Raw genomic sequence first — 27,065 nt, 5'->3', positions numbered from 1 at the left:
TCTTACCGTCTGAGGAGATGATGCTACCCAGGTAACTAAACTGCTGGACTGATTTGAGTTCTGTTTCACCAATGGTGATATGGGGGTGATGGGAGACTTCCTGAGGTGCAGGCTGATATAAAACTTCTGTCTTCTTCAAGCTGACTTCCAGTCCAAACAGCTCAGCAGCCTCTGCAAAGCAGGATGTTAGGCGCTGCAGAGCTACTTCTGTGTGAGCAACGAGGCGGCATCATCAGCGTAAAGCAGCTCACGGATAAGACAATTTAAGGTCTTAGTGTGGGCCTTCAGTCGCCTTAGGTTGAACAGGCTCCCGTCCGTACGATATCGAATGTAGACACCATTTTCATCATCGAGGTCTGCCGTGGCCCTTTGGAGCATCATGCTGAAGAAGACTGTGAATAAAGTTGGTGCAGAACGCAGCCTTGCTTCACACCATTGGCTATTGGAAACGGCTCAGAAAGTGCGTCACCATGTCTCACTTGACCGCGCTGGTCCTCATGAAGCGAGATGATCATTTTGAGGAACTTGGGAGGACATCCTAAACGTTCCAAAATCTGCCACAGACCTTTTCTGCTCACAGTGTCGAAAGCCTTGGTGAGATCAACAAAGGTAACATAGAGTCCTTTGTTCTGTTCCCTGCACTTCTCTTGCAGTTGTCTGAGAACAAATACCATGTCTGTGGTACCTCTGTTGGCTCGGAAACCACACTGGCTTTCAGGTAGAAGATCTTCTGCTATGGTGGGTATTAATCTGTTCAACAGAATTCTTGCAAGGATTTTACCAGCAATGGAGAGCAGAGTAATACCTCGGTAATTTGAGCAGTCTGATTTATCTCCTTTCCTCTTGTACAAGGTGACGATGACAGCGTCACGAAGGTCTGAAGGTAGTTCACCTCGTTCCCAGCAGCGCACCACAAATTCATGAAACTTAGCACAGAGTGCTTGGCCACCGTACTTCCAGATTTCAGGTGGGATTCCGTCAACCCCAGCTGCCTTGCCAATTTTCACCTGCTGTATTGCTTTAAGAGTTTCTCCCATGGTGGGGGCGGTATCCAGTTCAGTTTTCACGGGTTGTTGTGAAATGAACTGCAATGCTGAGTCTTGAACTACACGGTTAGTACTGAAGAGGGTCTGAAAGTGTTCAGACCATCGATTCAAGATGGAAACTTTATCTGTGAGAAGCATTTGGCCATCTGCACTGAGTAATGGGCTTTGAACCTGGCGTATAGGACCGTAGGCTGTTTTCAGAGCCTCATAGAATCCCCTGTAGTCACCTGTATCTGCGCATAATTGGATTTTTTCCGCTAGATTGGTCAGTGGACACCACAGTGAATGGAAACAGCTGCACAGGGAGCAGGAGGAGCCAAACCCAGGTGGAGAACAAAATGCCAGAGAGAACCAAGATGAAGAGGAAACAATTTCATCTGCCTCTGGAGAGCAGTAGAGAATAAGCAAAGGCCAGTGAAACTCTCTGTGGGAAGCTCATGCTTCACTGTATGCATTGAAGTCTGACAGCCGCTGAGAATAAAAATAAATCACCTCCTCCATGGGATCCAAAAGCCACCAGACTCCATTAGGTACTTCTTTAATGTCTGATATACAGTTTTTGAACATCTGGATCTAGTGATACTGTGTCTATTGATGCTTAAAATAATCAGAGTATCTTATTTTTACCAGTCCATTCAGGCTGTTGGGCTGCTTTGTTTACATCAAATACTTGTGACATTTCTCTGTGGAAAAAGGCTGAATTTCTTTAGGATTTTACAGTCAGGGTTTGCACAACCCTTTCCTTATGGCTGTCTGCCTAGTGACACTTCTCATGTTATTGGTGCTCTAAAGGGGCATCAGAGCTTGTGGAACTGACACTCTGTAGCAAACCCACAGAGCAGTAAACTCACATGTACACACCCACACGGAGGAGTAGGAGAAAGGGAGAGGCAATTAGTGGTCAGGCAGTACATGATCTGAAATATCACTATGAGACATGTCAAGTGCTTAAAGGTAATTTTCAGTGTCACTATCTAAAACTGTACTAAAACTGTGCTTGTTACCATAATAATTTCTGATAAAAGTTATCTGAGCACAGCACAGACCTACATATCTCCCACAACACACTAATGAATAAACTAAACAATTCATGCATCCTATTAGTTTACGCGCTAAGGTTTAATTAAACAGCTCCAAAGGCTAAAAAAGCAAGAGGGAATACAAAACAACAGAGCAAGGCTAGAAATAATAAGTACTAGCATGGACCACTTTTAATCAAGTCCCCAAAGAAAAGTGAAAAAAAAAACAGGAAATGAAAAGTCATGGTTGGAATTTCACAGTTCTGCCACCCATGTGATAAGTTAAGATGGTGTAAAAGAAGGTGGTATTAGAACGAAATCCCCCACTGTAGCAAGTGGTTTAACTCAGTGTCACTGACAACCAAAAAACTCACAAAACCAAACCCAACGAAATAACAAGCCTCTCCAACTCCAAAAAACCCCAAACCAAAGCAAGAAAAACTAGCTCCTGAGAAGCCAATGGAAAACACCTGAACAGATTCACTGGGAAGGAAAATAATTAAGAATTCTGGAAGAGTCCATGAGAAATGCTATTTATATATGTTCTTTTCCTCTCTGCCATGCCTTTTAATACTAAAAGACAAACTAACTGTTTAAAGCTTATTTCAGAACTTTACATCTCACATTAAAAGTCCTTGCTGCCTTAAACTACAGTAGCCACAGCACTCAGCACTCTTGATCATGTCTTTTTTTCTTCTTGTTACCAGATATTCCCTTTACTGCCAGTCACTACAGATAAATTTTAAGTTGTCTCCACACAGCCTCAAGTGGAAAGCAGCAAGATGTGTTTGTATGACGGAGATCCTGCAACAGAAATTCCCTTCATTTCAGGTTGAGGACACTCACAATCCAAGCAAAGATATTAGTGTACTGAAATATTGTGATAACAATGGCTTCTCTATCACAAGAGCAGTAGTCACATTTTCAAGGAAAGCCACAATGATCTTCTGGACAGGACAAAATCCCAGTATTTCGTCTTCTCAGTCTGATGAGGACTTATAAGAAAGGGTAAAGATTCAAGGGACCAAAGCATGGATGGCAAGTGACAGCTATATGAAACTTCTCAGGCACTAATTCCCATTTTTCTACTTCATAGTACTAATTTTTCAATACCCTAAATAATCCTAATCTCAATCTCAGTCATTTTAAATATATCTGCATCACCTTGTTTATACAGTTCATATTCATTCCTTACCACCAGATGGGAAAATCAAAAAGTGGGTTTATTCTTTTACTTTTCTGAACTCAATTAGCTTGTATTAGCTTCTCATGTCATGAAAATATTTTATATGGGTTCACAGTCATTTAAGTCAAAAAGTCTATCAAAGCATCTAGTCATATTTATTGTGCTCAGTGTCGCATGTGGTGCCATCAAACGTTTGAATCACAGAATCAAAATCATTACACTAACTGCATGGCTCCATTATTAAAAATAATGGGCTGACAAGTTGCAAAGGTCTGTTTCAAGCAGTTTTATAGCTACCATTCATCGTAAGGAGACTACATCAAAGGCTTGCTGACTGACAGTCGACTACTTCTCCTTCTGATACAGCTGTTGGATCAACAGTGGTTTCAAACACTGGACAGCTTGTCACAAGACTTGCAGCTGTGGTATTCATCTGATATTAACATTAACTTACAAGTGCTGTAAATTACACTTGCATATGCATTTACAGATACGTGTATCAATCTAAACATGTACAATACAGAGACACCACTGTTGTCAAGGGAAACCTCTCTTCAGTATCTGCTTTCCCAGGTGCTGTGACAGCTGTATGAAACACTACTGAAATGGCATTTTGGTTCACTGAAAGGGACAGCTTCTCCAGATAAAAAAACCTGAAGTAGTCTTTTTAAGACTAGTGTTGTTAAAGACATAATCTGTTTTGACAAATGCTTTAAGAAAAGTATAAATGTCCCCTTTTTTCAGTCTGCTTCAATCTCCTTGTTCCTCTTTACCCACACATTGCTGTGTCATATAAATCCATTTGTTATGGGATTAGATAAACATTTGTTTTTCTCAGTGCCAGTCACTAAGGGCTTGATCCTTATTCACAGGCAACAAAAAGACTCCTGGTGGCTTCAACAGGCACTGATCGAGCATTAAAATCCTGCAACTGTCATTAAACCTGTTGCAGAGACGACAAGTTAATATGAATACAGGGATACCCTGCAGCCAGATTGAAACACCAGTATCACTGTATAAAAAATTTCTGCTAACACCATTCAGATTTGGGAACTGAGACCTGATTCTCTTTCTGGAAATCAGTAATACAATGTGAAAAAAAGACGCAGGTTTCTGGTTTCTTTCCCCAGCAAATGACACATTTACTTTTGCACAGTTTTATCCTTCAATGACTATTAGCTAAACAAAAATCAAGGTTAAAGTCAATTATTTTAAAGAACTACTTATTTACATACAATTTACCTATTCTTTCCTATGTTATAGATTTATGGAAGATACATATTATTCAGTACAATCCAGGCAATTTAACTATAAAGAGCCATCCCTATTTTTCTCAAATGACATTAATTTCAGGTATATCACTAGGCTAGAGAAGATACATATGCTGTTTATCAGTTTCTGATTCTGAATGTTATGCTTATGCTCCATACTTAATAACCATTAAACGTTATTTTATTGGATCACATATTTATAGATGAATCAAGTCCGTCATTGTTTCTGTCATCAAGGAAAATAAACCAATGGCTAAAATATGATCAAATTCATTAACTAAGGTATGACCAAGAATATTTCCTACTGTGTAGCAGGCAAAAAAAAAAAAAAAAAAAAAGGGCAACAAATGACACATAATCTAATACACACGTGATTTTCACATGAGGAAATAACCCTATTCCACTTTTCCTGTAATAGTCTCAATTATCAGTTATTCAATTGTGTTCCACCAAACCCTGAACTTCACCATCAATCAATTACTACTTCAAACAACAAATGCTTTTACACAGCTGCTGCTCATCCTATAGATGAGCTATTTACAAGAAACCAATGATGCTAGTTATCACAGTTGGTGAGGCACAGCAAAATACATCTTAATTCCCAGATTTGCACTAAAAATTATGATCCAGGACAGTCTAATTTCACCACAAAAAGAAGAAGAAGAAAAAAAAACCAAAAAAAGGACAAACATTACCTCGAAAACTCAGTAAAGTCAGATTAGGCAAGACTTTTTTAAAACAAAAAGTAATTTTGTTCCATAATCTTTTTTCAGTAATCTATGTATTAAATTATGATACAAGGACACTTTACTTCAGTGAATATCCCGAAGAAGAAAACGAGTTTTCCATCCAATTACCTAACAATTCAATAGAGCTGCAAAAGGCTGAAAGACATTTGCTACCTTGGCAGAGCAGAAAAATGAGAAGTACCAAACATTTCTTCTAAAAGTACTTAAAAAAGTAATCACAATCCATGCACTAATACTCATGACCACACTGAAGATATTCCTTCGGGGATTCTGTAAACGAGATTATCAGATAATAAAGGACCTGGCATGAAGTAGTCAAATGAGCTGTTCTTAACAATAATGGGATTTTAATCAATACAATGAAAATAATATAATAAAGGATGAAGCGAAATCAGGATGAAGGGATTACTATTTAACATAGTAGAACAATAAAAAGCTCAGAAAAACCCGCACACTTCTGGAATCCTCCTGGAGGCAGTACGTGTAACTTTTTGTTCCTGCACCAGCATACAATGTTTCATTAACCATGCTGCAAAAGCTGCTGCATACTAAACAACATCCACAGGGAAAGTACCTTACTGTTTTTTCTTTTATAAATTATCAGTGAGAACAATGATGCTATAGTTTTATAAAGCATTTAAGAAAATCAGGTTTTTGTCCCAATTTCAGCAAGACGTTTGGTCAAAGGTTTTAAGTGGTGTTTGTAATCTCTCTCTGCTTTTAATGGCTTTAGTGCAAGAATCAGTAATTTAAGCTTTTTTGTTTTCTGCCATTTTTTTACTTTTTTCTTTTTTGTATTTCTCGCTGTAGACTGGAATAAAATAACATGGAATATTTTGAAAGGATTGTTATGTAAGGAGCACCATATCTGTTCTTCAACTACAATGAAGACCATGTCTGGAATGGAGTATATTCTGGATAGATATGGCACATTGGTTAGTTTTTTTGAAACTTTTGTAAGATAATGTCAGTCAAAATAATTACTTTTGGTAAGGTGCACAATTGTCTTTTCAGTACCAGAGAGACTTTGAACTCAAAAGCCATCAAAATAAACTATTTTAGGTCTCTTATGGGTGACTTAAAGTAGAATAGGTCTACTTTATTAAAAGTATTTAGTTCTTGTCTCATTATATTACATATTTGGGAGTTTAAGAGCAACACCCTGGCCCAAGTCAAAATGATCAGAGTAAATAAAAAAAAAAAAATTGAGATGAATCCTTTTTCTGACTCCTGTCTCTTTCAGCTAGGTAGATTTCCAAAGGGTGTCTTGAAGGGCCAGCAATCAGAGTCCAAATTTTCTTTGATGTGTGGGTGAATGCAGGGATAGAATGCAAGCTCCCTTCTCCTCCCTAACAAGCAAGCATGAAGAACCATCTCTGCTACAGCTGCGGTCCCTGTGGACAGTAACAGGTCTTTCTCTAATCCTCTGAAGTACCCAAGACATGTTTAGTCAACTCATGAATGATTAACAACAAACTAATCTGGCTCGCAAATAAAATGCTATACAATCACAAAGGATCATAAAGGGAAAACAGGAAAAAGCCGGTTGTTTACTTCAAACAGGCTCAAGAGATACGGAAGCCTAAAGTCTCCCATATTGGAGAATCAAGTACTGATTTGGTATAGAAAAACAGAAAAATACATTAAAGTGATGGTGATGCCACAGTTCTGTCCAACGTTTGTTTTCTCCTTCTGTTGTGCTTGAGTGAGGGGAAATAAACAGAATGCTGAGTGAATACCAGAGCTGTTCTGAGGAGTATTTTGCTTGCTCAAAAAAATGGAATGTGTATGGAAAAGTGCTCTGGAGTATTCATGAGACTACTACCTAGGATTAGAATATGCTATAGAAGCATCCCCACAAGCTTGGAGAAGTAGGTCTGGAGGAGAAGATTTCAGAAATGAGCAGGCTATAAGGGGAAATGTAAACAAGGCATGTCATGGGGTGTATGATGTGATTTAGATGTGAACTGAGGAATGAGGACGATGTAAGGTCTATGTTATTCACTCACAGAAAGGCATTCCTTGATCTCCATCCAATACTGGATGTCAACTACATTTCAAGAAAGACAGGGAAAAAATTTAGAAAGCTTAGAGAAGAGTAACAAAAACTCACAGGAAAGTAATGGTAGGATTGAGAGGAGAGTCATCTTGTCAATAGATTAAGCATATCAATAGTCTTCCAACACATAAAAGGGGAAGACTTCACTGAAATAGTGAAGTATTTAGAATAAAAAGCACAGACAATAACATCCAAAAAAACCTTCAAAAGTGAGGACACAGAGGCACTGGAATCAGCTCTCTCAGAAAAGCATGGAATCCCCATGTTGCAGTTCTTGAAGAAATGGCTAGACAAACATCCGTCCACAATAACTTAGATAGTGCTTAGGTGTTCAGTATTGAAACATATGAATTGATGACAGGATTTCTGTCTTATTTGCTGTGTTTAAATCATTCCTGAATCATCCCGAAAAACATCTGATAAAGCAATACAAAGCTAAATCATACATTCTTGAGGAATTGTTTGTTTAAAAATAGTAATAAAAATTTTACAGCATCCCATCCCTGTGCTGGAGGAGGGAAGCAAGTAAAGCCCATAAGATGTCCTTTTGTAATTTTTAAGGTATGCCTTATCAAAGGATCTGCAATATGACATTCAGAAGAAACAGTATATCATGCAAAAACTGGACAGTTCAGATTTCATTAAGTAGAGAAATAGAAGCAAGTATGAGCCACTGTCTAAAGTTTACTTACTCAAAAACAGGCTTGTGAACTAGTACGACTTATGAAATATCAGATGCTAGTAAACCTTAACCATACAATAGGCTGAATACTAAACCGACAAATTTAAGCCTTCAAAGACAGGCTTAAAAGCTATTAGCCACTAAAACAATGCTGACAAACTTAGTTAAGCAAAACTCAATTAACTTACAAATGGAACTCTGAGTAGAAGACAGCAAAAATAACTTAACTAGAGCCTCAGTAGAATACTATGACGTGATGCAAAACAACATTGCTGAAAGACTGCATATTCTAATGCCTGTTAGAAAACATTCATTTGAAAATAATTAAAACCAAAATGATACACTTTTTTGCTCCAGTAGATTTGATTACCTAGAGAGGTTGCTGTATGACATGAAATGGGCAACCTGAAAGGTCAACCAGAAAGACTATCAAACTTGCTGCACCAACAACAATTTGCTGGGATGTATTTAAAACATATAAGCCTCTCCAAGGCAAAGTATTGAATCAAGACATTTACATTTATGGGCCTTTGACTAATACTAAGTTTTCTTATACTAAACAGAAACTGCACAACACGAGCACCATTACAAGATATATAGCATATGGATACTATTAAAGCTCAATTATAATGAATACTTGCTCATTTATTTCTCTAAGCAGTACTGCAAGGAATGTAGCAGCAGCTTCACAGGTGTCAGCTGGAAACAGTAGCCTTTCATTTAATTTGCTGAAAGATTGTCCCTCCTATTAAGTTCATCCTAAAGATGTGTCAGTGTTACAACAATAAAAATGTCACTTTAACATGAAGTTTAAAACAATGGAAGGCAAATATCTGGAACAAACTATTCATATGTCTTCCTAACCTCTTTTTATTTCCTTCTCAATAGGTTTCAAACTACCTCTTCGTTGTACAAGTCTCATTTTGTCTTTACCCTCTGCTGTATGGATTCCTACAGCAACATCCATGTATCTATGGCATTTACTGCTGAGGTTTTATTACTGCTTGTTGGTGAGCAGCAGATTGTCTAATACAGAGCAACAGACTATTCTGGCAAGCCTTTTAAAATTACACTCAGTTATACCATATCCTCTAAGCCAGGTCTACTCAGGTTACGATGTACTACAATGAGCAAGGACTGCTCATTAAAAAGAAGGAAAAACAATGACTCTCAGATTTTAATGTGAGATTAAAGCAAGAGCACAATATATTTTGGATGTTGGCTGGGTGCATCCACCTAACTCAACACTTAGATGAGAGTCCACAACAGCCCACTGGACTAAGAAGGTTGAGTGTTTTCTGCAACATAAAGACATGCTAGTGAGCTGTTACTCTTGCCTGCCCTTAAAAAATTCAGTCTGTAATGAGTTAAAGGTCAGCCAGAGCGGAACATGATCATGAAGGTATTGCTTACTGGGTTATTTGTTCTTGAGGTTGACTTGCCAGGCTTTAGTAATTCCAAATTATATGGCAATATTAGGGAAAAAACCAGCACAGTCAGCCTACCCAGTATCAAATAATCACCCTAACACTGGCAAGCTCCAATAGCAAAAGGAACACTTGCATCAAATGCTCACCTAGCCGTAACATTGATATGATAATGACATACAGTTATTTTGAACACATACAGGATTTTTAGCATCAACTCACTGAAAAACAGCATAGAGAAAACAGCAGATACAGATTCTTTGGTAATCTGTGTTTCTCCTGACTGAAGACTTTAGCATCTTTTACAGTTTCTTTCTCAAGGTGAATATCATATTTGCCACCATAGCAGAAACCCAAAGATATGACAAAGGATCAGTTTTCAAAGTTATAGGTACATGCAATTAATCAGCAATCAGGAGATTAAAAAAAAAAAAAACAAACCTAAAAGTTTTCCTAAAAAAAAAAGGAAAAAGAAAGAATACATTAAAAGTCAAACTATCTCTCTAAACTGGACAGAAAAATTGAGCAGTTAACATTCCATACTTTTTAATGCTGTGAGGAAAAACCTCAGACAGCTACAAAAAGCCCTGAGGCATTCACATACATGACTGAATTTGCTTTTGGAGGTGCTCTTGGTCTTTACTACTCATGTCAGTTCTACAACCATCCATTTTATTAGCACAGTTGAATGAGTTACAGCACTGGATATCATATAAGGTTATATTTTATCCTGCATATCTACAAACTAATTCTTTAATGTGTACTCTTTCTCAGCAGTAATATCTTATAGTACAGGAAAGCGCAAAAAAAAGTCCACCTGATCTAACTGAAAGTTACAGCGTAATCAAACTGATTTACAGTATTGGAGTGCCTAATCCACTACAGAATGACTTCAAAGAATACATAAGACACTTTAAAAAAATTTCTTTCTCCAACCAGCTGCATGCCATGTAACTACTCTTATTTTGCCATATGCAAACCGAGCTTCATTACTGGAAATGCTCATGAAAATTGTGTTACAGTGGTAACTGGAAGAAAATAGTTATCAAATGGCTAGTTACTAGAGAACAGTCAAATCTTTTCATTTCTGCTCAAAATCTTTGATTTGGCTGGCTTTGCTCAGATCAAAAAGCTGGATCAAAAGACATAGAAGGCTTTGCTTTACTTAGCTATCTAAGACCGAGTTTGTGACCCCCACATGTTCTGAGAACAAGCAGGTCAATGGTGCCAAGCAAATATCCACTTTTAGGTACTTTCATGTTTATCCCATAAACCACAACACAGCAAGAGGGAAGACTGAGAGAAACACTTCAGAAGTTCATTTCCTGAGCTGAACTAACCTGCTAATGAAGACACCCATATTGATTCCTTGATCTTAATTATTCAAGAGCCCTTAGGCATAACATACCACCATTCACCTATGAGTAAGGTCAGACTGATTTAAACTCTAGCTAATGCTTTCTTTTAAAGGAAGAAATAACCTAGGGAGCTGAAGCACACATCTGAGAACTAAAACTTCTCAGTTTAATTGTCCTCCAGCTGAAAAGTTTCAAACCCATGCCTTTTAAAATCTTGGAGAATGTCTTAAGTACTAGGCAAGAAGCTGTCTTTCTTTTCTTTTGTTGAAATTGTGTCATAAAACAACTGAAAGGACAGATTGACTGGACTGAAAGTTCACAGATTTTGGTCTCCGAGAATACCTTCTCCAATGCATTCCTAATAAAAACTCAAACAGCAACAACAAAATCCCTAAAACAAGACAAGCAAAGTCCCCACAAGTCTTTTTAAATAAAGCAGGTTGTTTTAATTATCTGTTCACTGACAATTTAAGGATAATGAATGGATTTAGACAGTTTTCAGCATCTGATCTATAGATGTTTTGTGCTTTTTCCTCTTCAATTGTTAAAAATAAGACTAAATATAAAATATAAACCTTATTGACAGGATTACAATACTTGGTTCACCTGACTATTTTAGTAGATCAGATTTGATAGTGGCAAAACCAGGCAGTCTGCTAAAGAGCACTTTCTATTATTGATTCCACTGCTAGGATCCAAGCTGTAGTTTTTGTCCAGTACCATTTGATTTCCTACTAGACTAGAGGCACTGAGCATGGGGTGATCCACAATAACCTTCATGCCTCAAAAAGAAGGCAAAAAGGGTACAAATGCTCTCTCCCCCACCCCTCAAGTCACCTTGTCATGCTAATTAAATACACCTAGGTAATTTCTACTGTGTTTCTGAAAAGAGTTTAGGGATAGGTTATGAAAAATGCAAACTAGTATGACCATTACAGTAATTGCATTAGTTAAATATTAATTTGTCAAAATTAAGTCAATAAGAGTTTTAGTAATACTATTATATTACTTGATTAGTTTTGAAAGTGATTATCCTAAGAACTCTATTTAATTGGAATCATCTCAATTTACAGGATACATTAAATGTTCAGTAGCATTTTAAGATGATTCAACATATGCAGGTCAATTACCAGTAATCACTGTTTTATACAACTGCTTCAGAAGAAACTTCAGTACAACACTGGAAAACAATAAAAGGGTATTCTAAAAAATACAACTGAACCCCAGTTCTGAAAGATACAAGTGAACTTCAGCATATGTTATTATAGTAAAAGGCTCTATGTAATACCTAAGTTGTTAAAACTGTTTTGAAATGGTAAAGATTATAAAAATCTGAGCTAATATTAAAGAACAGTTGTCTACCTAAAAATGGATGATGATAATTTGTCAGGACTGCCAAATTACTGAATTGCACTAACTGCACTCATGCCCAGCTGCACATTAATTACCAGATTAGAAAGTTATAATTAATTTTCTTAATATCACTACACTGCTTTTCTTCCTTGAGTTAATAAAAACAGATTGCAATCAATCTTTGTTAATTCATGCTGCAGAACAGAACTGCCATAGCTATTTCTATATGCGAAAAACACCGCACACATAGTTCTTGGGGTAATACTCTGCCTAGAAACTCTATCTTCTGACATTTTAATGAAGCGTTGTAATAAGGCAAATAAATTATAAATTATAATTTGGCTTAGCAGAAAAACTACAGAAGCCTAAAAAAGAATTTTTAAAGAATCTTCTTAATTACAAAATTTAGAAGTGGATAGTATATTTCAACATATTTTGAACTGGAAAAGAGGGTTTAGTCATAACTGCATTGTTGAAAGCATTAATTGTTGAGACTTTTAAAATTTCTTCATCAGCTGACTTTGTCTTTAGAAACCATAAAAAGTGTTCCATACTTGTCTGGCCTTTCCAGAGCACACAGTGCAAGACATTTTAAGAACTAGTAAAAGAAAACAACTTTACAGAGATACAAACTAAAGTACATCAGAGTTCTCATCAAGAGCATTCAGTTACAAATGCAGCCAAGATAATTAAAGCAGCATTCAAGCAGCATACAATTTTATGTGTCCATATCTGCATCAGTATAAAAAGGTGATTTTATAAGATGGAAAGGTTTATTCAAGGGTTGTCATGTGAAGAAAGGAGAAATGAACAAAATCAATGTATCTTTTTTTTCATTTTCCATTACACCCGAAAGCTGTTTAACTTCTCCAGCCTCATTATTGCTTAATTACTTTTTTTCTCTCCTCACTTCCCTTCCTTAGTACAAGATAAGAATGAGTGTAGAAACATAAGAATTATGACAACATGGCTTCCAAAGAGTGCTAACCTATTCTATTTTGATCTGATAGAAGTCAGCTTAGGTGTCAGAAAGGGAAAAGTGAATGTCAGTAACAAATGAAGACTGAAAATATCTTTGGTTGGGGTGTTTGTATTTTTTGATGTTTCTAAAGTCTTCCAGGGGATGGTAAAGAATGAGCAATTCCATATTTGTAGAAGACTGGAGATAAAGGATTTTAAGAGAATATATAGACTTCAGCAGCAAAGCCAAGCACAACCCTTTTGTTATATATCTCTTCTCCCAAACTTCCCTAAAGAAGCCCAATTTGCCTTACACTGCTAAATGTTATAAATATATTTTTTATATATATAAAACATCTATATGCATGTGTTGACCTATACCCACACACACACCTCCCCTCCACCCCACAAAGTATACCAAAATACATATAAACTTGATTATCCCTCTTTCCAGAATATTTAAGTACTTCAATATATTTAAGACCTTGATGAACAATGTAGTAGATGATAATACTCTAGGAGAAGTAGGATTTATGGATCAACTCTTCCATAATGCATTATACCTTAAAGCAGCATCTCTAGTATATGTTCTGTTTGGGGTACTGCAGAGAGGAAGAGTAGCAGATCAAACAGATGACTCAAGAATGTGAGTTGACAGAAAGAAGGAAAGAGGTAAAGAAGGAAGGATGGAAGGAGGGATGGAAGAGAAGAAGAGAAGAAACTGAAAAACAGTCAGCACAGATGTTGCAGAAGACATATGTGGGACAATACCCAGTACAGTTCTCAAATATTAATTTTCAAAAGCTATGAAAATGAAAAATATGAAAAAAGACTCAGAGAAGCAACCCACAGATCTGGAAAACACGATGCATCCAGGATTCAGATACCTCTTATGTGGGGCAAGAATCACAGAATCACAGTAGAGAAAACTTCTATCAGCTCTGAAAATGATCACTGCTGTGCTTCTCCTCCAAAATAAATATGGATTAGAAGAGGGCATCAAGCATGGAAGAGGAGTAGCAGGGTTAGAAAATACATAAAGTAGAGCAGGATCAAAGACAGATTGCAATAGTTTTGATTTACAGAAAACACACCACTAAAAGGCACTGGATGAGTTCAGAGATTGTAATAAAACTTGCAATTAGATTAAGCAATCAATTAAGGTCTGGATGTTTAAGAGTCACTGTGAGAAACAGTGTAGCTGTTTTCCAACCAAAAACCATTTTGTTATATTGACCATTACCTGGATAACTAAAAGTAACAAGCACAGCACTACAGGTATCATTTAATGCTGAGATTATTACTTAAAACAATTATGTGTTCTTTATTCAGCTGGCCATGAAGTGTGTGTATATCTCAACACATGAAGCTAGTCATAAAGCTGAGAAAGTCCAAGTTATGATCATCAATTATGGAAGCAAGGAAGCAAATAAACCTTTTATTATTTTAAGTCTGTATCTCTGTAAAGTTGTTTTCTTTTACTAGTTCTTAAAATTTCTGAAAAGAAAGAAAACTCTGCAATCCTCATCTAATGCTAAACATAACTGAACAATTAACAAATAACAAACTTTTGTTTCGGTTAAAATCTAAGGCAAAAATTAAATCTGTGTGAATGTTATTATTCTGATATAATAGACTGATTTCTAAGGGAAAAAACACCTATTCTATGCTGATTTGTTACTTTAAGGCCAATCTAAGAGATTAAATGGGAAACTGTACTGCAAGAGTATCCAATGTATCCATGAAAACAGATATGCCATGAGTTTCAGAAGAACAAAAGATTTCATAAGCAATTATGACTAGTCAGCTTAAAAAATGCATAACACACATCCATTAGCATTGGTGCTATGAAACTGAAAAACAAAAAATTCAAGTTTCACAGTATTAATAGGATTATGAAGTGCTATAAAGAGAAGTTAAAAATTCAGATAAGTAAAACTGTTATTTGTGATATACATGATGCATTGGAACTGTATCACTTACAGGCAGGGTTTCAGCTGTCCAGCTGCAAGGTTACAATTTAGAGGAGGGTACAGAGAGAGCCTCTCACATCAGCAGTAATGAGACACCATAAAATGATGAATAAAGATTAACCAATACATATATAAATCTATGTGTTTATCTGTCATGAAAGGTGTACTTCAAGAAGTATTGAAGGGAATTGCTTTTTTTCAGTGAGGAAAAAATGCAGTATTCCATGAAGATACGAGTAGAATCTGTTCCCAGCAATGATTTCTGAAAAAATGTAGTTAACAACACTTGTTCATGCTCATCATTTTAGGACAGTAAGAATACAGAGTAACTACAAACATCAGTTAGCTATTTAAACTTCTGCTTATTTTAGAACCTAAAATAGTTCTTATTTTCAATACTAAAGGAAAACCTTGTTTCTCCAGTCTTCTAATGCTGAACCCTTATACCAACAATTTACTCTATGAACAGTGGTTTTATCTACTAATTTAGATCATAAAGACATAGTTTTTCATTTTGAAATTTAATGAAACCTGAAATCTGTAGGAATTGATTCCCTTCCATCTGAAGGAAGCCTCGTCCAACAGTGCCATTTTGTCTATTATAAGATTATAATTTACTATTATATTATAATTTACTATAATTTTAGTCTATACAGATTAATCTGTAAAGATTAAAATTATGACACACAAGATACAAGCAATTGAAAGGGAAATGACCTTCAACCAGTGCAAAGATTACTTTGCCTACACCCAGATGTTGGTGTTCCCAGCACAGTCAATAAGGCCAAAAGAAAGCAGCTCAGCAGGCCAGGCACTGGATACTTGATTTCAGGGAAGGAAGGATAACTGCTCCTCAAGCTGCTTCATAGTGACTTTGCAGTGTGTCCCACTGTAGTGGGAGCTTGTTCCTGCTGTGCTGGTGTCTCATCTGGTGTCTCATCCAAACATGTCTCATCCGGAACTGAGCCTCAACCTGCACATCTTTACAAACAACTCCAACGTGTTTGGCAATTCAGTGTTAAGTGTTCCCTTGCAACTCCTAGGCAACAAGGAGGTATGGTCCAGGTGCAAGAGATCTTTGGAAGAAATCGCAAGGAGGGAGAGGTTAGCACCCGCTCAAGGAAACGTTTGCTGGCAGGGAAAAGTTTTAATGTGGGAAGGAATTTGTTCTCGTGCAGGATGCTGTGTATGTTCTCCTTCTGTCTGCTGAGAGGTAACTCCCTTGCTACAAGTGATAAAATTCTCACAGACGTGCCTGGAGGCTCCTGCAGGGGGCCAGGCAGGCCATAAAACACAGTGGGAGAACACAGCCTGGGCTTTTACTGTTCATGCGAAAGGTGTTAAACAATACCAAAATGGGTTTCTTCTTTTGTCTTCTTGGCCAGCTGTATCGATCACTTAGATATATTGCAGTGTTCTTGGCAGTTAAAATTAATTTTCTTTAAAACTTTCACCACAACCTGGTGTCTGGGGTTACCTGCATGCATATCAATCCTTATATATGGCATACAAATAACTCCTAAGTATCTGCCGCTATCAAAGTGATACCTAGCTAAAGCAAGAGCACAAGCAACACCAATATCCATATACTAATTGATAAAATTCTATTTTCAATAATTGTAGTTTCAAAATCTTGCAGGTAGATTTCTTTGTCGTTCAACGTGTCTATCCTAACTCAAATCCCTCCCTGTTTCCAGCACAGAAAATATTCATATCTTCATTTTAAATAACACACACAAAAGCCAGTTCCTATTTTTTTAAACCACCAAGACAAAATCTTATGATAGCTGGGGAAGGCTTTCATACCCTAAAGACTGTCTGCTGAGGAGGGGGGCAAGACCTATGAAGTGAAGACCTAGAGCCTCCTCCTCTAACCAGTTGGCTTCTATGGGGCTGTTTGGCACAAGGTTTGTTTTGTTTTTAAAAGAACATTACCTATTGTTAGTACCACAGAGATCTATAAAGTGATTGCAATTGTACATTTTATGCTGAGGAATCACATTCCTAATACTCACACAGGATTTTACACAGATGAATCGTAGGATAATTACGAACTTGCAAGGATTTATATTCATTTTACATTGCACTAATAAACTGTGGGAAAGAGTTAGTATTTAAACTTAGAATTTGGGACTCCAATCTCTTTCTTTTGGCTATAAAGAAGGCACTTCAACTGAGAAAGATATTTTGCAATAGTAATAATAGGTCCCAAATCCTTCCTGTGTTATTGCCAGAGGCCAGCCTCCCACACAAATTCTGCATTACAATATTGAATTGAAAATGGTATTTGAGTAATACAGCCTATCATTAAGGGCTATCATAAAAATAACATTTTTCTTGGTTCTTTTTCTTCCTCACCAAAAAGCTATGTTCCTTGAACTATCTCATGGAATTTTTCTGATAGTATTACAAATGAGACTTTTTTTTACATTGCCTAATGGCAAATCAGACATCACTGCAGGTCAAATATACTGACTACTGAACATAAAGCACTATGCAATACCGGCTACTCATTTCAGACAAGGTAAAGACACGGCAAGGAATCTTTTAAGTTTAGTGTTCTAACAAGTCCTAAACCAACGAAATTTCTTAGCAGATGACATATAGCATGGTGATACTAATATGCCCCAAACACAAAACTATCTTCCCAGGCTTTTTTGCATTCAATACTGACTCAAGAAATGTAAACTTGTTTATGAATCATACAATGAACTGAAATGTCTGTGCTGAAAAATGTACCCTTCGCTGAAATCATTCTTGTCACTAGTTACTTATAAATTAGGATGGAATTAATTTCCTCAACTCAAGATGTTAGTTCTTTCAATTACTTATGTCTGGTCTTCTTTAGTCAATGCAAAGGGATCAGTATCTCTAGACAGTAGATCATTCTATGCCAAAACATATACTTGACACCAGACAAATAATTTTTAGAGAGGTAAAGTTCAGCTAGGATTTAGCTCCTTGCATCCAGTGCTAATACAAATCCACACCATGATCCAAATGCCTGAAGGCAAAAGTCTGTTTTCAATTGGTTTGTTTTTCTACAGGGTTTAACTCAATATCCAAATCCTTTTTGTTATTATTGCCACTTTATTACATCAGTGAAGCCATTTGCCAAAACCACACGCAAAAAGTCTTCATAAAACATGTCTGCTACCTTCAGCTTTTTTTCCTTATGTAGTTTTGATTTCTTCCTCTGACATTATGCCAAAATTACACAGAAGGGGTAAAATTAAAGATTTCAAGATTTCATCTAAACACAACTTCTGCAGGGTTCTACAATAACAAATTATGCAGACAATGTAAGATCTTCCTCCCTAAAATTGCTTTAAAAGACAGGTTTATTTTTGCTAAAGACAGTCAAATTTGAAGAATAAGCTTTATTTAACCCTGTAGTCTTATGTTTTTTGTTTGTTTGTTTGTGTGTGTTTTTAAATTTATTTTAGACACTGGAGTTAACACTGCAAACCAGAAAAAATTAATTATCTATCCTGGTTGAATCTCTGCAAGAAATGGCTTGTTGCATCACTAGGACAACTAAAAGCATGAACTATTAATTCTTTTAAAGAATATAATATCATACAAACAACTTGCAACAAATTTTGCAAAATAATGCAACAATCACGTTTCAGGTACTTTGTGACAATGTAAGTAGGAGAACTAAGCTGTCCTAAAATGTTTACTGAATTTACATGATTGGATCCCTTCTTTGTTATATTTTCAAACTTTTAAGATTCCTTTACAAACTATAAAGGTATATACTCTTAAGTGCAGTGACTATGTTTTGGAAAACATCCCAGAACTCAAAGAGAACCATTCTGTTATACGCTAAAATCTTTCCTTAGGAACACCAGACTTTTCCTAATGAAGCAGCACACTAAAGACATTTTGAAGACCTCAAGTGTTTTTGGTACGTGAGACCTCAAACACATTTTGAATTTGGGAATTACTCTCAAACTTTAAGATATTTTCAAGCAAGTTCTGTTATCTGAAGACCAACATTTCATACCTCAGTGCTTGGTTTATTGGCCGCATTTCCACTGAGGTGGGAGGTACTGAGAGAGAAGCTTTTTTAAATGCCTACAGCCTAAACCACTGCCAGTACTCTGAAGTACCAGAACAAGTACTTGATAGTGTGAAGTATCAAAACGAGTGCCCCATAAGAGAACACCACCTGTGTCTGTGTCATCCTGGCACATGCTGTGGTGTTTTAGCACAAAAGCCCTCTCCAAAGCAGCTCTCTGAGGCAAGCCAAACGGTGAGGAGAACCATCCTACTCGGCACTACTGTCATGCAACAGGAATCTTAGCTGGTGGGAAAAATTAATTCAAAATAAAAAACTATGAGTGTATTTTTCTTGCTACTTTCTTTTTTCTTAGTGATGTGAGACAAAAAACTCTTTTTGAAGCTATGAGTGTATCTTCTTGTTTTGAATCCATACAGTGGCTACAAGGGCCCAGCAGCTCCAACAAACTTTTGTTCAAACTTTGAAAACTGTGAGGCCTGGAAAAGCCTGTGGCCCAACTTAAATATTCTGTACAAAATGTAGTACTTTATTTATTTATTATTATTAATTAATATAACAACAACAATAAAGTCAAAAGGGGACCTTGTTAAAAATCATGCTGACAACATCCCAATGGTGTATACTGCAGCTTAGTCACTTCAACTTCAGTTACCTACGGATGAGTAACTACTTTGTGTAAACAATTTAGCAAGGCCTCTGCTATCTCACTTCATAAAATATGTTATACTGAATTCAACTCAGGTCTGCTTTTAATGTACAATCAATGTTCGTGTGTGAAAGGCAAAGAACCCTGAGTTGACATCAGACACAGTAAGCATTTTACATTTATGTCGAGTAACTCTTACCACACCCTGTAGTTTGATTTCAATACCATATTTCAAACTTCTCCTTTTTAGTTTCTGTTGAGCAGAATCTTAGTACTAAGAAGTTAACTCCTGACTGATCCAAAAGAATAACATCAGTCTGGGTTCTTCTCTGTATTTCACAGCTGGGCATCATCCCATAAACAAAAGCCCTGAACAGCTTCCCTTTTAATAGTTACAGGGGTAAAAATAAATAGATACATTAAAAAGATTTACTTGATCCTGCAAAACTGATACAAGTCTGGGTATTTATTAAGCTTACTTAACTCCCTAAGAAAGTTATAATTCCAGATTTTTTTTATTTCTATAAATCTTACAGGTAAATTACACAAATACACAAGCATTCCAATTGCTCAGTCATAAATTACTTGAAGTTTTCAGAATCCAATTTTAGCATGGAGAAGCCCAATTATCACAAGTCACTGAGAAGAAAAATATAGGATCATGAGTGGTATATCAAGAAACTCTTATAGTTGGTGTTTTAGAAGTACTGAAGACAAAATATCTAAACAAAGGATTTGTATGAGGGAGGAAAATAAATAAGTAAGCAAATAAATAAATAAAAGTGGCTTTGCCAGTTTGTGTTCCTTATCCCCAAGAATAAGACTCAAACTTGTCTGTCAACCCATTACTGCTTTAAACACTTCTCCGTCTGCAGCCTCTCTTTGTACCAGCATTTTTAGCCAGAATAGTCAGTATGTGCTATACAACCCTGGTTACTTAAAAGGAACTTCAAATTTGGCAGTACAAGCAGAAGTGAAAAACAGATGCTGCAGATGAAGCTACAGAGCAATGTCAAGAACATCAGAAATAAGGAAATGCAACTGAAACTTTAGAAAGAAAGAAAAGGAAATCCCAACCAACAAACAACCAATCTAATTACTTAAAATGCACTTTAGAGATGAAAGGAAATTTTACAAGCAAACACACTCAAGAATTGGCAAGTAATTTTAGCTGCAGAATAGTACAATGAACTTTTTATTTATTTGACAATTAGGGTTCCACAAATGAAACAGTAAGTGTCCTATGGTCAGTAAGTGGTGAGGAAAGAAGCAAGATGAAGAAAAACAACAGAGAAGATGAAAAGACTTCAGATGGATGCCTTTGGTATGTAAGCACATATATACGTCAGATAAAAGCACATACATGTTTACACACAGTGGCATGCAAGGAGAGAGCAAGTCTGACTATGATGATACAGGAAGAGCAGAGAAAACAAACTATTTTGTGAAGAACATTTGCACAGTGAAATAAATATCCAGCTCCTCTGTTAATCCAAAAATAGTAATTTAAAAATAACCACTGACACCCATAATCTATTGTGAGGGTTTTCCAATTTGAAGTGCAAATCAAAATAAAATCAAGTAAAATACTAATCAGAAATGAGGCATATTAGATCTGTTATATATGCAGGCTTCAGTGGCTTAGCATTTCCTAAGCCTGGATGACAGCATATTTGTTTACTCACAGTATTATGGAAGAGTCATCTACTGAAGGTCAAACCTAGGCAGATGTGGAAGGATTCAGAATGAATAACCAAGAATCCAGCATTTATTGTAAATTTTTCTGCCACGGCAAAGGAAATTATTTCAGCACAGATCCTCTTCGACTTTTATGCTGGATAAGAAACAAATCCCTTTTGCATTACCACCTTGCAGTGTTTGTGGTTGACATCTGCAGTGCCCTATAGCAGTTGTTGTGAGAAGGTAGGAATAAAACCATAAAGATCTACCAAGCAATTTGAGCTATATGCAAAAAAACCATTGATTTATTTAGTAGTTAAGCAGGGATTTAGATAAAAGACAAATTTTTAGCCTGAATACCTTAAACACATTTACATATACTGTGTAGAGCAAGTTACTCTTGGGTTGCAATTTCAAACATATGCTAGCATTCTGTATTCAGAAGTTTTTCTAACAGCTTAAAAACAAATAACCAACACACCTCAAGCTGTTGTACTATTGAACTTGTGAAGAACTCATTAAAGCCTGTTGAGAAGAAGTTATTAGCATGCATATAATTAACCAAAGTCCAAGAACCATCACCAGGCAGCACTTAATCAGCCCCTTCGATGATGAGAAAGTTCAGGATTTGCTAATTCCCTCCTGCTCCTGCACACAGATGCATTTTTTTTGCCTTCTACCTCAATGCTGTTTGAAGGGAAGGTGGAAGAAAAGTCTGTCTGAACTGTCATGCCAGAGGTTTCTGTAGGACTCTGAGCAGTTTACTGTGAAACCTGAAGCAAACACAGCCAATCAAGTAACATGACAATGTATGTCCTGCTGTGGGGAAAGGTGTGCTCATAAATACAGATCAAGAACAGTGGAAGATGCTGACTGCCAAGGATTGAACCACACAAAAAACCCACAACACCAACACATGCAATTGTGAAATTCTTCCTGATTCACTTCCTTGTGACGAGTGATGCTGGGGTTTATTTGCAGTATGAAAAAAGCTGATGTGTCCTTACAAATACACCCCACAGGTGTAACTTTCAATATTTTTCCCCATTCAGTGCATAGAAAGAATTTTTTTTATCAGCATCACAGCCAGTGGTTCTGAGATGGACCAAGGAATTGTTGACACATCTGGAGGCAAGAGTGATTTCAGGAAAGCATGCATCTCCTACAGCAAACACACAGCTGCCTTCAAACCACAACTGCCCAAAGCAAAACCAATCCTTGAGAGAAGGTACAAAACAGTGAGTCACTTGTAGCAGGTATCACTCTTGCTTCTCAATTTGAAGGACGTCCTAATGGTACATTTGAGAATAGATAAAAATCAAGTGGCTAGAAAACTTATCCTTTCAGAGTAACTCGTGCCCTTTTGCTTTTACCCTACCTAAAACAACTGTAAAGGTAATTAAGGATCTCAGTGATGAACAATATCTTAACTGACAAAAACGCAGCCAGTTGTGAGATGAATAAATATATTTGTATGTGTATTCTTGTGTGCACCACATGTATCCACTTAAATTTCCCAATTTAGAACCAAAAAGACAAAAACTGTACAGCAATTGCAATAATTCTGTGATAAAGATGGATTCAACATAATTTTTATATGCTCTAGGCACCATAAAGCAGTTGTTTTACCTCTTGATGTTAAGCAATGCCCAAGGTATCCCAGTGGGAGTGTTGAAAGCTGGTAGCAATTTCTCTCCAAGCTCCACTGCCTTTTTTCGGAAAACCTGGAAGTTAAGAAGAAACCAAGTGTTGGAAAATGCACTGGTGCTCCAACTAAATTAGTTAAAATAATGCCATTATTGGGCATGTGGTACAAGCCACCTCAGCACAATGAAGCATTCCTGCTCTTTTAGAATGATGTCAAAGGAACGAAGCAGCATGACCCGTTTTCCATTGCAGCTGGTAACAAGAGAACCCACACAGCAGGATCACGCAATGACAATGCCCAGATGACCAGCCTCTGGCACGACCCCGCCAAAACCAGAGCCATCAGCGCAGCCAGACCTGCTCCAGATGTCACAGAGCAGCTCACATGCTCCCGGTTGCCTGTCAGGTACTCCAGGCTCAGGGTGGGGCCCATGAGCCAGGTCCGCTGCTGCTGCTGCATCCAGGCTGGCTCGCTGGCAGCTCCCTGCCCTGGGCAACACGTCCCGCCGGAGCGGTGGGAACACGGCTGCAGTAAGGTTGCCTTTGCTGTCGGTGAGGTTTATTAACAGCGGCTCAGCAGGCTGTGGGAGCCAGGGCTGCATTGCCATGTACCTGCTGTACTGCCAATCTGCTGTGCGGGCAATCTGCATGGGCAAAAACACCCACCCACACCACTGAAAAAAAAATAATTTTGCAGCACTAAAGTCTTTATGGACTCAGCTGGCTTATGCCCAGATAGTGTCAATGCCACAATTAATCAAAAAATTAGAATATACCCCTGCAGACAACTGAGACTTAACTGATATTTAGCATCTGAAGAGTTTCAGCTTTCATTTTAAAAACATGAAGTAAAAGGAACCCAAATGCTTAACATATGCCCACAAGAATGATAAACAATTTAACAGGAGGAACTTTCATGAGTTAAAAAGCTGGAACAAAGAGGATTTTGTTTTCCTTCAACTGCCAGCTCAGCTCAGGTTACACTAATCTGATTTTTTGAGAACTGAGTGCTCTACTAAGAGAGTTTTTAATTAGAAGCAATATTGTTTCAACTTAAATATAGAAACCTATTTAGTGATTTCAATATGATGATGTTTAAGGCCTATTTCCTTGGAATTACACTGGGATCTTGCGCAACACTGAAAGGGATTATCCCAGGTGTAGTAGTCAAAATAGCAAAGTCACCTTCATTGTTCTCTGTTTCTAACAATGGTTCCTTTCAATTAATTTTTTCTCCTCAGACATATTTATGATGAATTTATATTTATTTATGTATTAGAAATCAGCTTGTACATCTGATGCATCCTGTGGTGAAGCCATGCATATGTGTTTATGTGAATACATAAAGACAATTGCTGATCAAAACAAGGTAATGAAGAAGCTTTTTTCCACACATATAAAATACAATTCATAAAATCCCACTTTCTAAAAGTGACATTGAATAAAGGTTTTCGATTATTGAAAATATGTGATCAGGAGTGAATATAAAACTCTGGGATAAACATGTTACCATAAAGAAGCTCCAAACTACCCCACTCCATGGTTTCTTCAGATGATACAGATCTCAAGATTAAGAAATACAGTACAAGATATTTTGAGAGAGCTAAGTAATTTCAAGCCAAATTATGGCTGGAGTCAGAAAACTTTCTCAAGTGGATTGCATGTGAGTGATGGGAGAAACTTGAAGAAAAGCAGCAGGTAAAGCAATTTGCTTGGAAATCCCTTCATAATCCATGATATTTTTAACTTCCCAGTTTACCAATTGTGTGCATTCTGATGAGAATTAGTTATGGATTTGTGATCTTTATCCAGCACAGAATTCAGTTTCCCTAAGGGTTAAACCCTTGATGAGCACTCAAACAACAGTTGGTGCAGAACAATTACCTCTTAGCAGACTTCCTTGGGGGGAGCAAGAGACAGTAACTCACTATGAGAACACAAGCTTTCCCCTCCTTTCACTACGCAGCCGCATTGTTCACCTTGGTCTGTTGAAGCCAAACCTATCCTTTGTTTTTTTAGCACAAGAGAGACCTCCCTCAGCCTTTCACAACATACGGTGAGATGAACTCATCAGCCTAGTTTAGCACCTCTGCCCTGAAGCATTGAAATACTGACAGGAGAGTGGCTACGATGATCCTCCTAAGGAATGGGCACACCAGGACCCAGAATTTTTGTAGAAGAATCTGCTACATAACATAAAACCCTACCTTTTGCTATTTGTAAAAGGGCTTGATAGATATCTCAGGGAATGTGGTTAAAGGTGCCATGTGTATTCTTTTTAGGTAGGTATGTAATGACAAGAGGAGATCTCCCTTTCAAAATGCACATACATACATAACCACAGCCGATGCAGAAAGGCTCACTAACTGCTGTACCTTACAGGCTGTATTAATCCTTCATCATTAAAATGATTACATGTGAGCTCAGAAATAGGTCTATTATAATAATTGCTTCTGGACAAAAATGTGACATTTTACTATCTTAATAAAAGGTTTGATGTACAGCAACAATGCTCTACTTCTAAATATTTTTACCAACTCACATATTTTTTAAATTCTACTGTATTTATTTTATAAATTAACTACACAAATTCATTCAAAATAAAAATTGCCTGCTTTATGGAAATGTCACAAACAATGGTTATCAAAAAATAAATACATCCCATACAAAGCAGTAAGGAAGTATTGTTCCATAAATGGTTAGAGAAGAAAAATGTAATTCAGTCCTGCTAAAAACAGTGCTCTGAATACCAGCATTAGAACACAGCGAAGACCAACACTGGAACGCATTCTAACTTCTTTCTTGTTCAAAATGCACCTGTTCCAATGTAGTAAACAATTTTCCTAGTAGGCAACTAGGAAAAAGAATTAAAAAATATTTTTAAATCATCATACAATTTTGGCACAAGTGCCAAAGTGAAGATGCACTTCTTGTTTACATGAGAATTTCAACAGGTTATTACTAATGTATGCTAGTGATTTTTCTTCCCCTTCCAAAGTTAAAAATAAAAGTCAACTATGGACATTATCCAATTTTATCTCTAAGGCTAATTTAACATGGCTGAACAACTGACTGCCAAATCACTATCTATTAAGTAGAACAGTATAGACAAGAATGACAAGAATACAACACCACTCTGAATGACTCAACACAATAAATAGTAGCTTCATGCAGTAAAATTATACTTTTTCAGCAAGGGTAAATGGAGGAAGATTAATAAAGGAACCACTTTATTTCTCAATTTGCAGCTTTAACAGTTAAAGAAAAAATAGCAAAGCAGGTGCTGCAATTATTGTACACCATCCACAATGTTCACTCTATTTTTCTTTTGCAAAAACTTCCAGTATTGGACAAGAAATAAATATTGTACAGGGCAAGGTATTTTTTTTTTTTATAATAAAAGTCAATAAACAACAGAAACTTCTACTTCTTATCTTCTCTTTTGACATGAATTTCAACTTTTTGCCAAGCCTCGATCTTTCCAGACTATCATTCAGTAAAGTCAGCACTGTGGTAGGCACAAATGATAACAGCTGTGCTGAGAAGCACAAAGCAAAGGCAGAAATGACAGAGCACAAAAATGAGAGACATTATATAATAAGGGGGAATATCTACAGCAAAATCTCCCATTCCAGTAGTTATGTTTAGAGGCTCAAGAACCTTTCCTGGCTTTTCCTCATGAATGAGGAGCCAGCAATAATGAAGGATTACTTACACGAAGTATTCCAACTGGATCAGACCTGGCAGAAGCTTTCACAGTCTCATGCTTGCACCCACCCTTCACCCCACATTTAGTTTAAATATTTACCTACAAGTCTAAAAGCCTACAAATCTCTTACAAGGTCTTCATCACTTTCTCCAGTGCTCTATCATATGTAGATTACATACTCTTTAAAGAAGAGGGAGTGTGGAGTTATTTACCTGACATATCGGCAGTCCCTTTATCAAGTGATGCACAGAGTAAGCCACAATGTCATCAATC

General features: G+C 36.8%; 1 protein-coding gene across 1 annotated transcript in view; it reads right to left on the bottom strand.

Annotated features, from left to right (window-relative positions):
* The window catches only part of MAN1A1 (mannosidase alpha class 1A member 1), a 148,492-nt gene that overhangs the window by 42,295 nt on the left and 79,132 nt on the right, over window positions 1–27,065 (bottom strand). Inside the window, exon 5 of the mRNA XM_050316080.1 lies at window positions 23,066–23,160. Within this exon, the coding sequence (XP_050172037.1) occupies window positions 23,066–23,160 (95 nt within the window). The remainder of the gene's footprint in view (window positions 1–23,065; window positions 23,161–27,065) is intronic.

Source organism: Myiozetetes cayanensis, unplaced genomic scaffold (assembly GCF_022539395.1).
Source record: "Myiozetetes cayanensis isolate MyiCay16 unplaced genomic scaffold, myiCay2020 scf2-11, whole genome shotgun sequence".
Taxonomy (NCBI): domain Eukaryota; kingdom Metazoa; phylum Chordata; class Aves; order Passeriformes; family Tyrannidae; genus Myiozetetes; species Myiozetetes cayanensis.
This window is presented reverse-complemented; position numbering and strand designations above follow the sequence as displayed.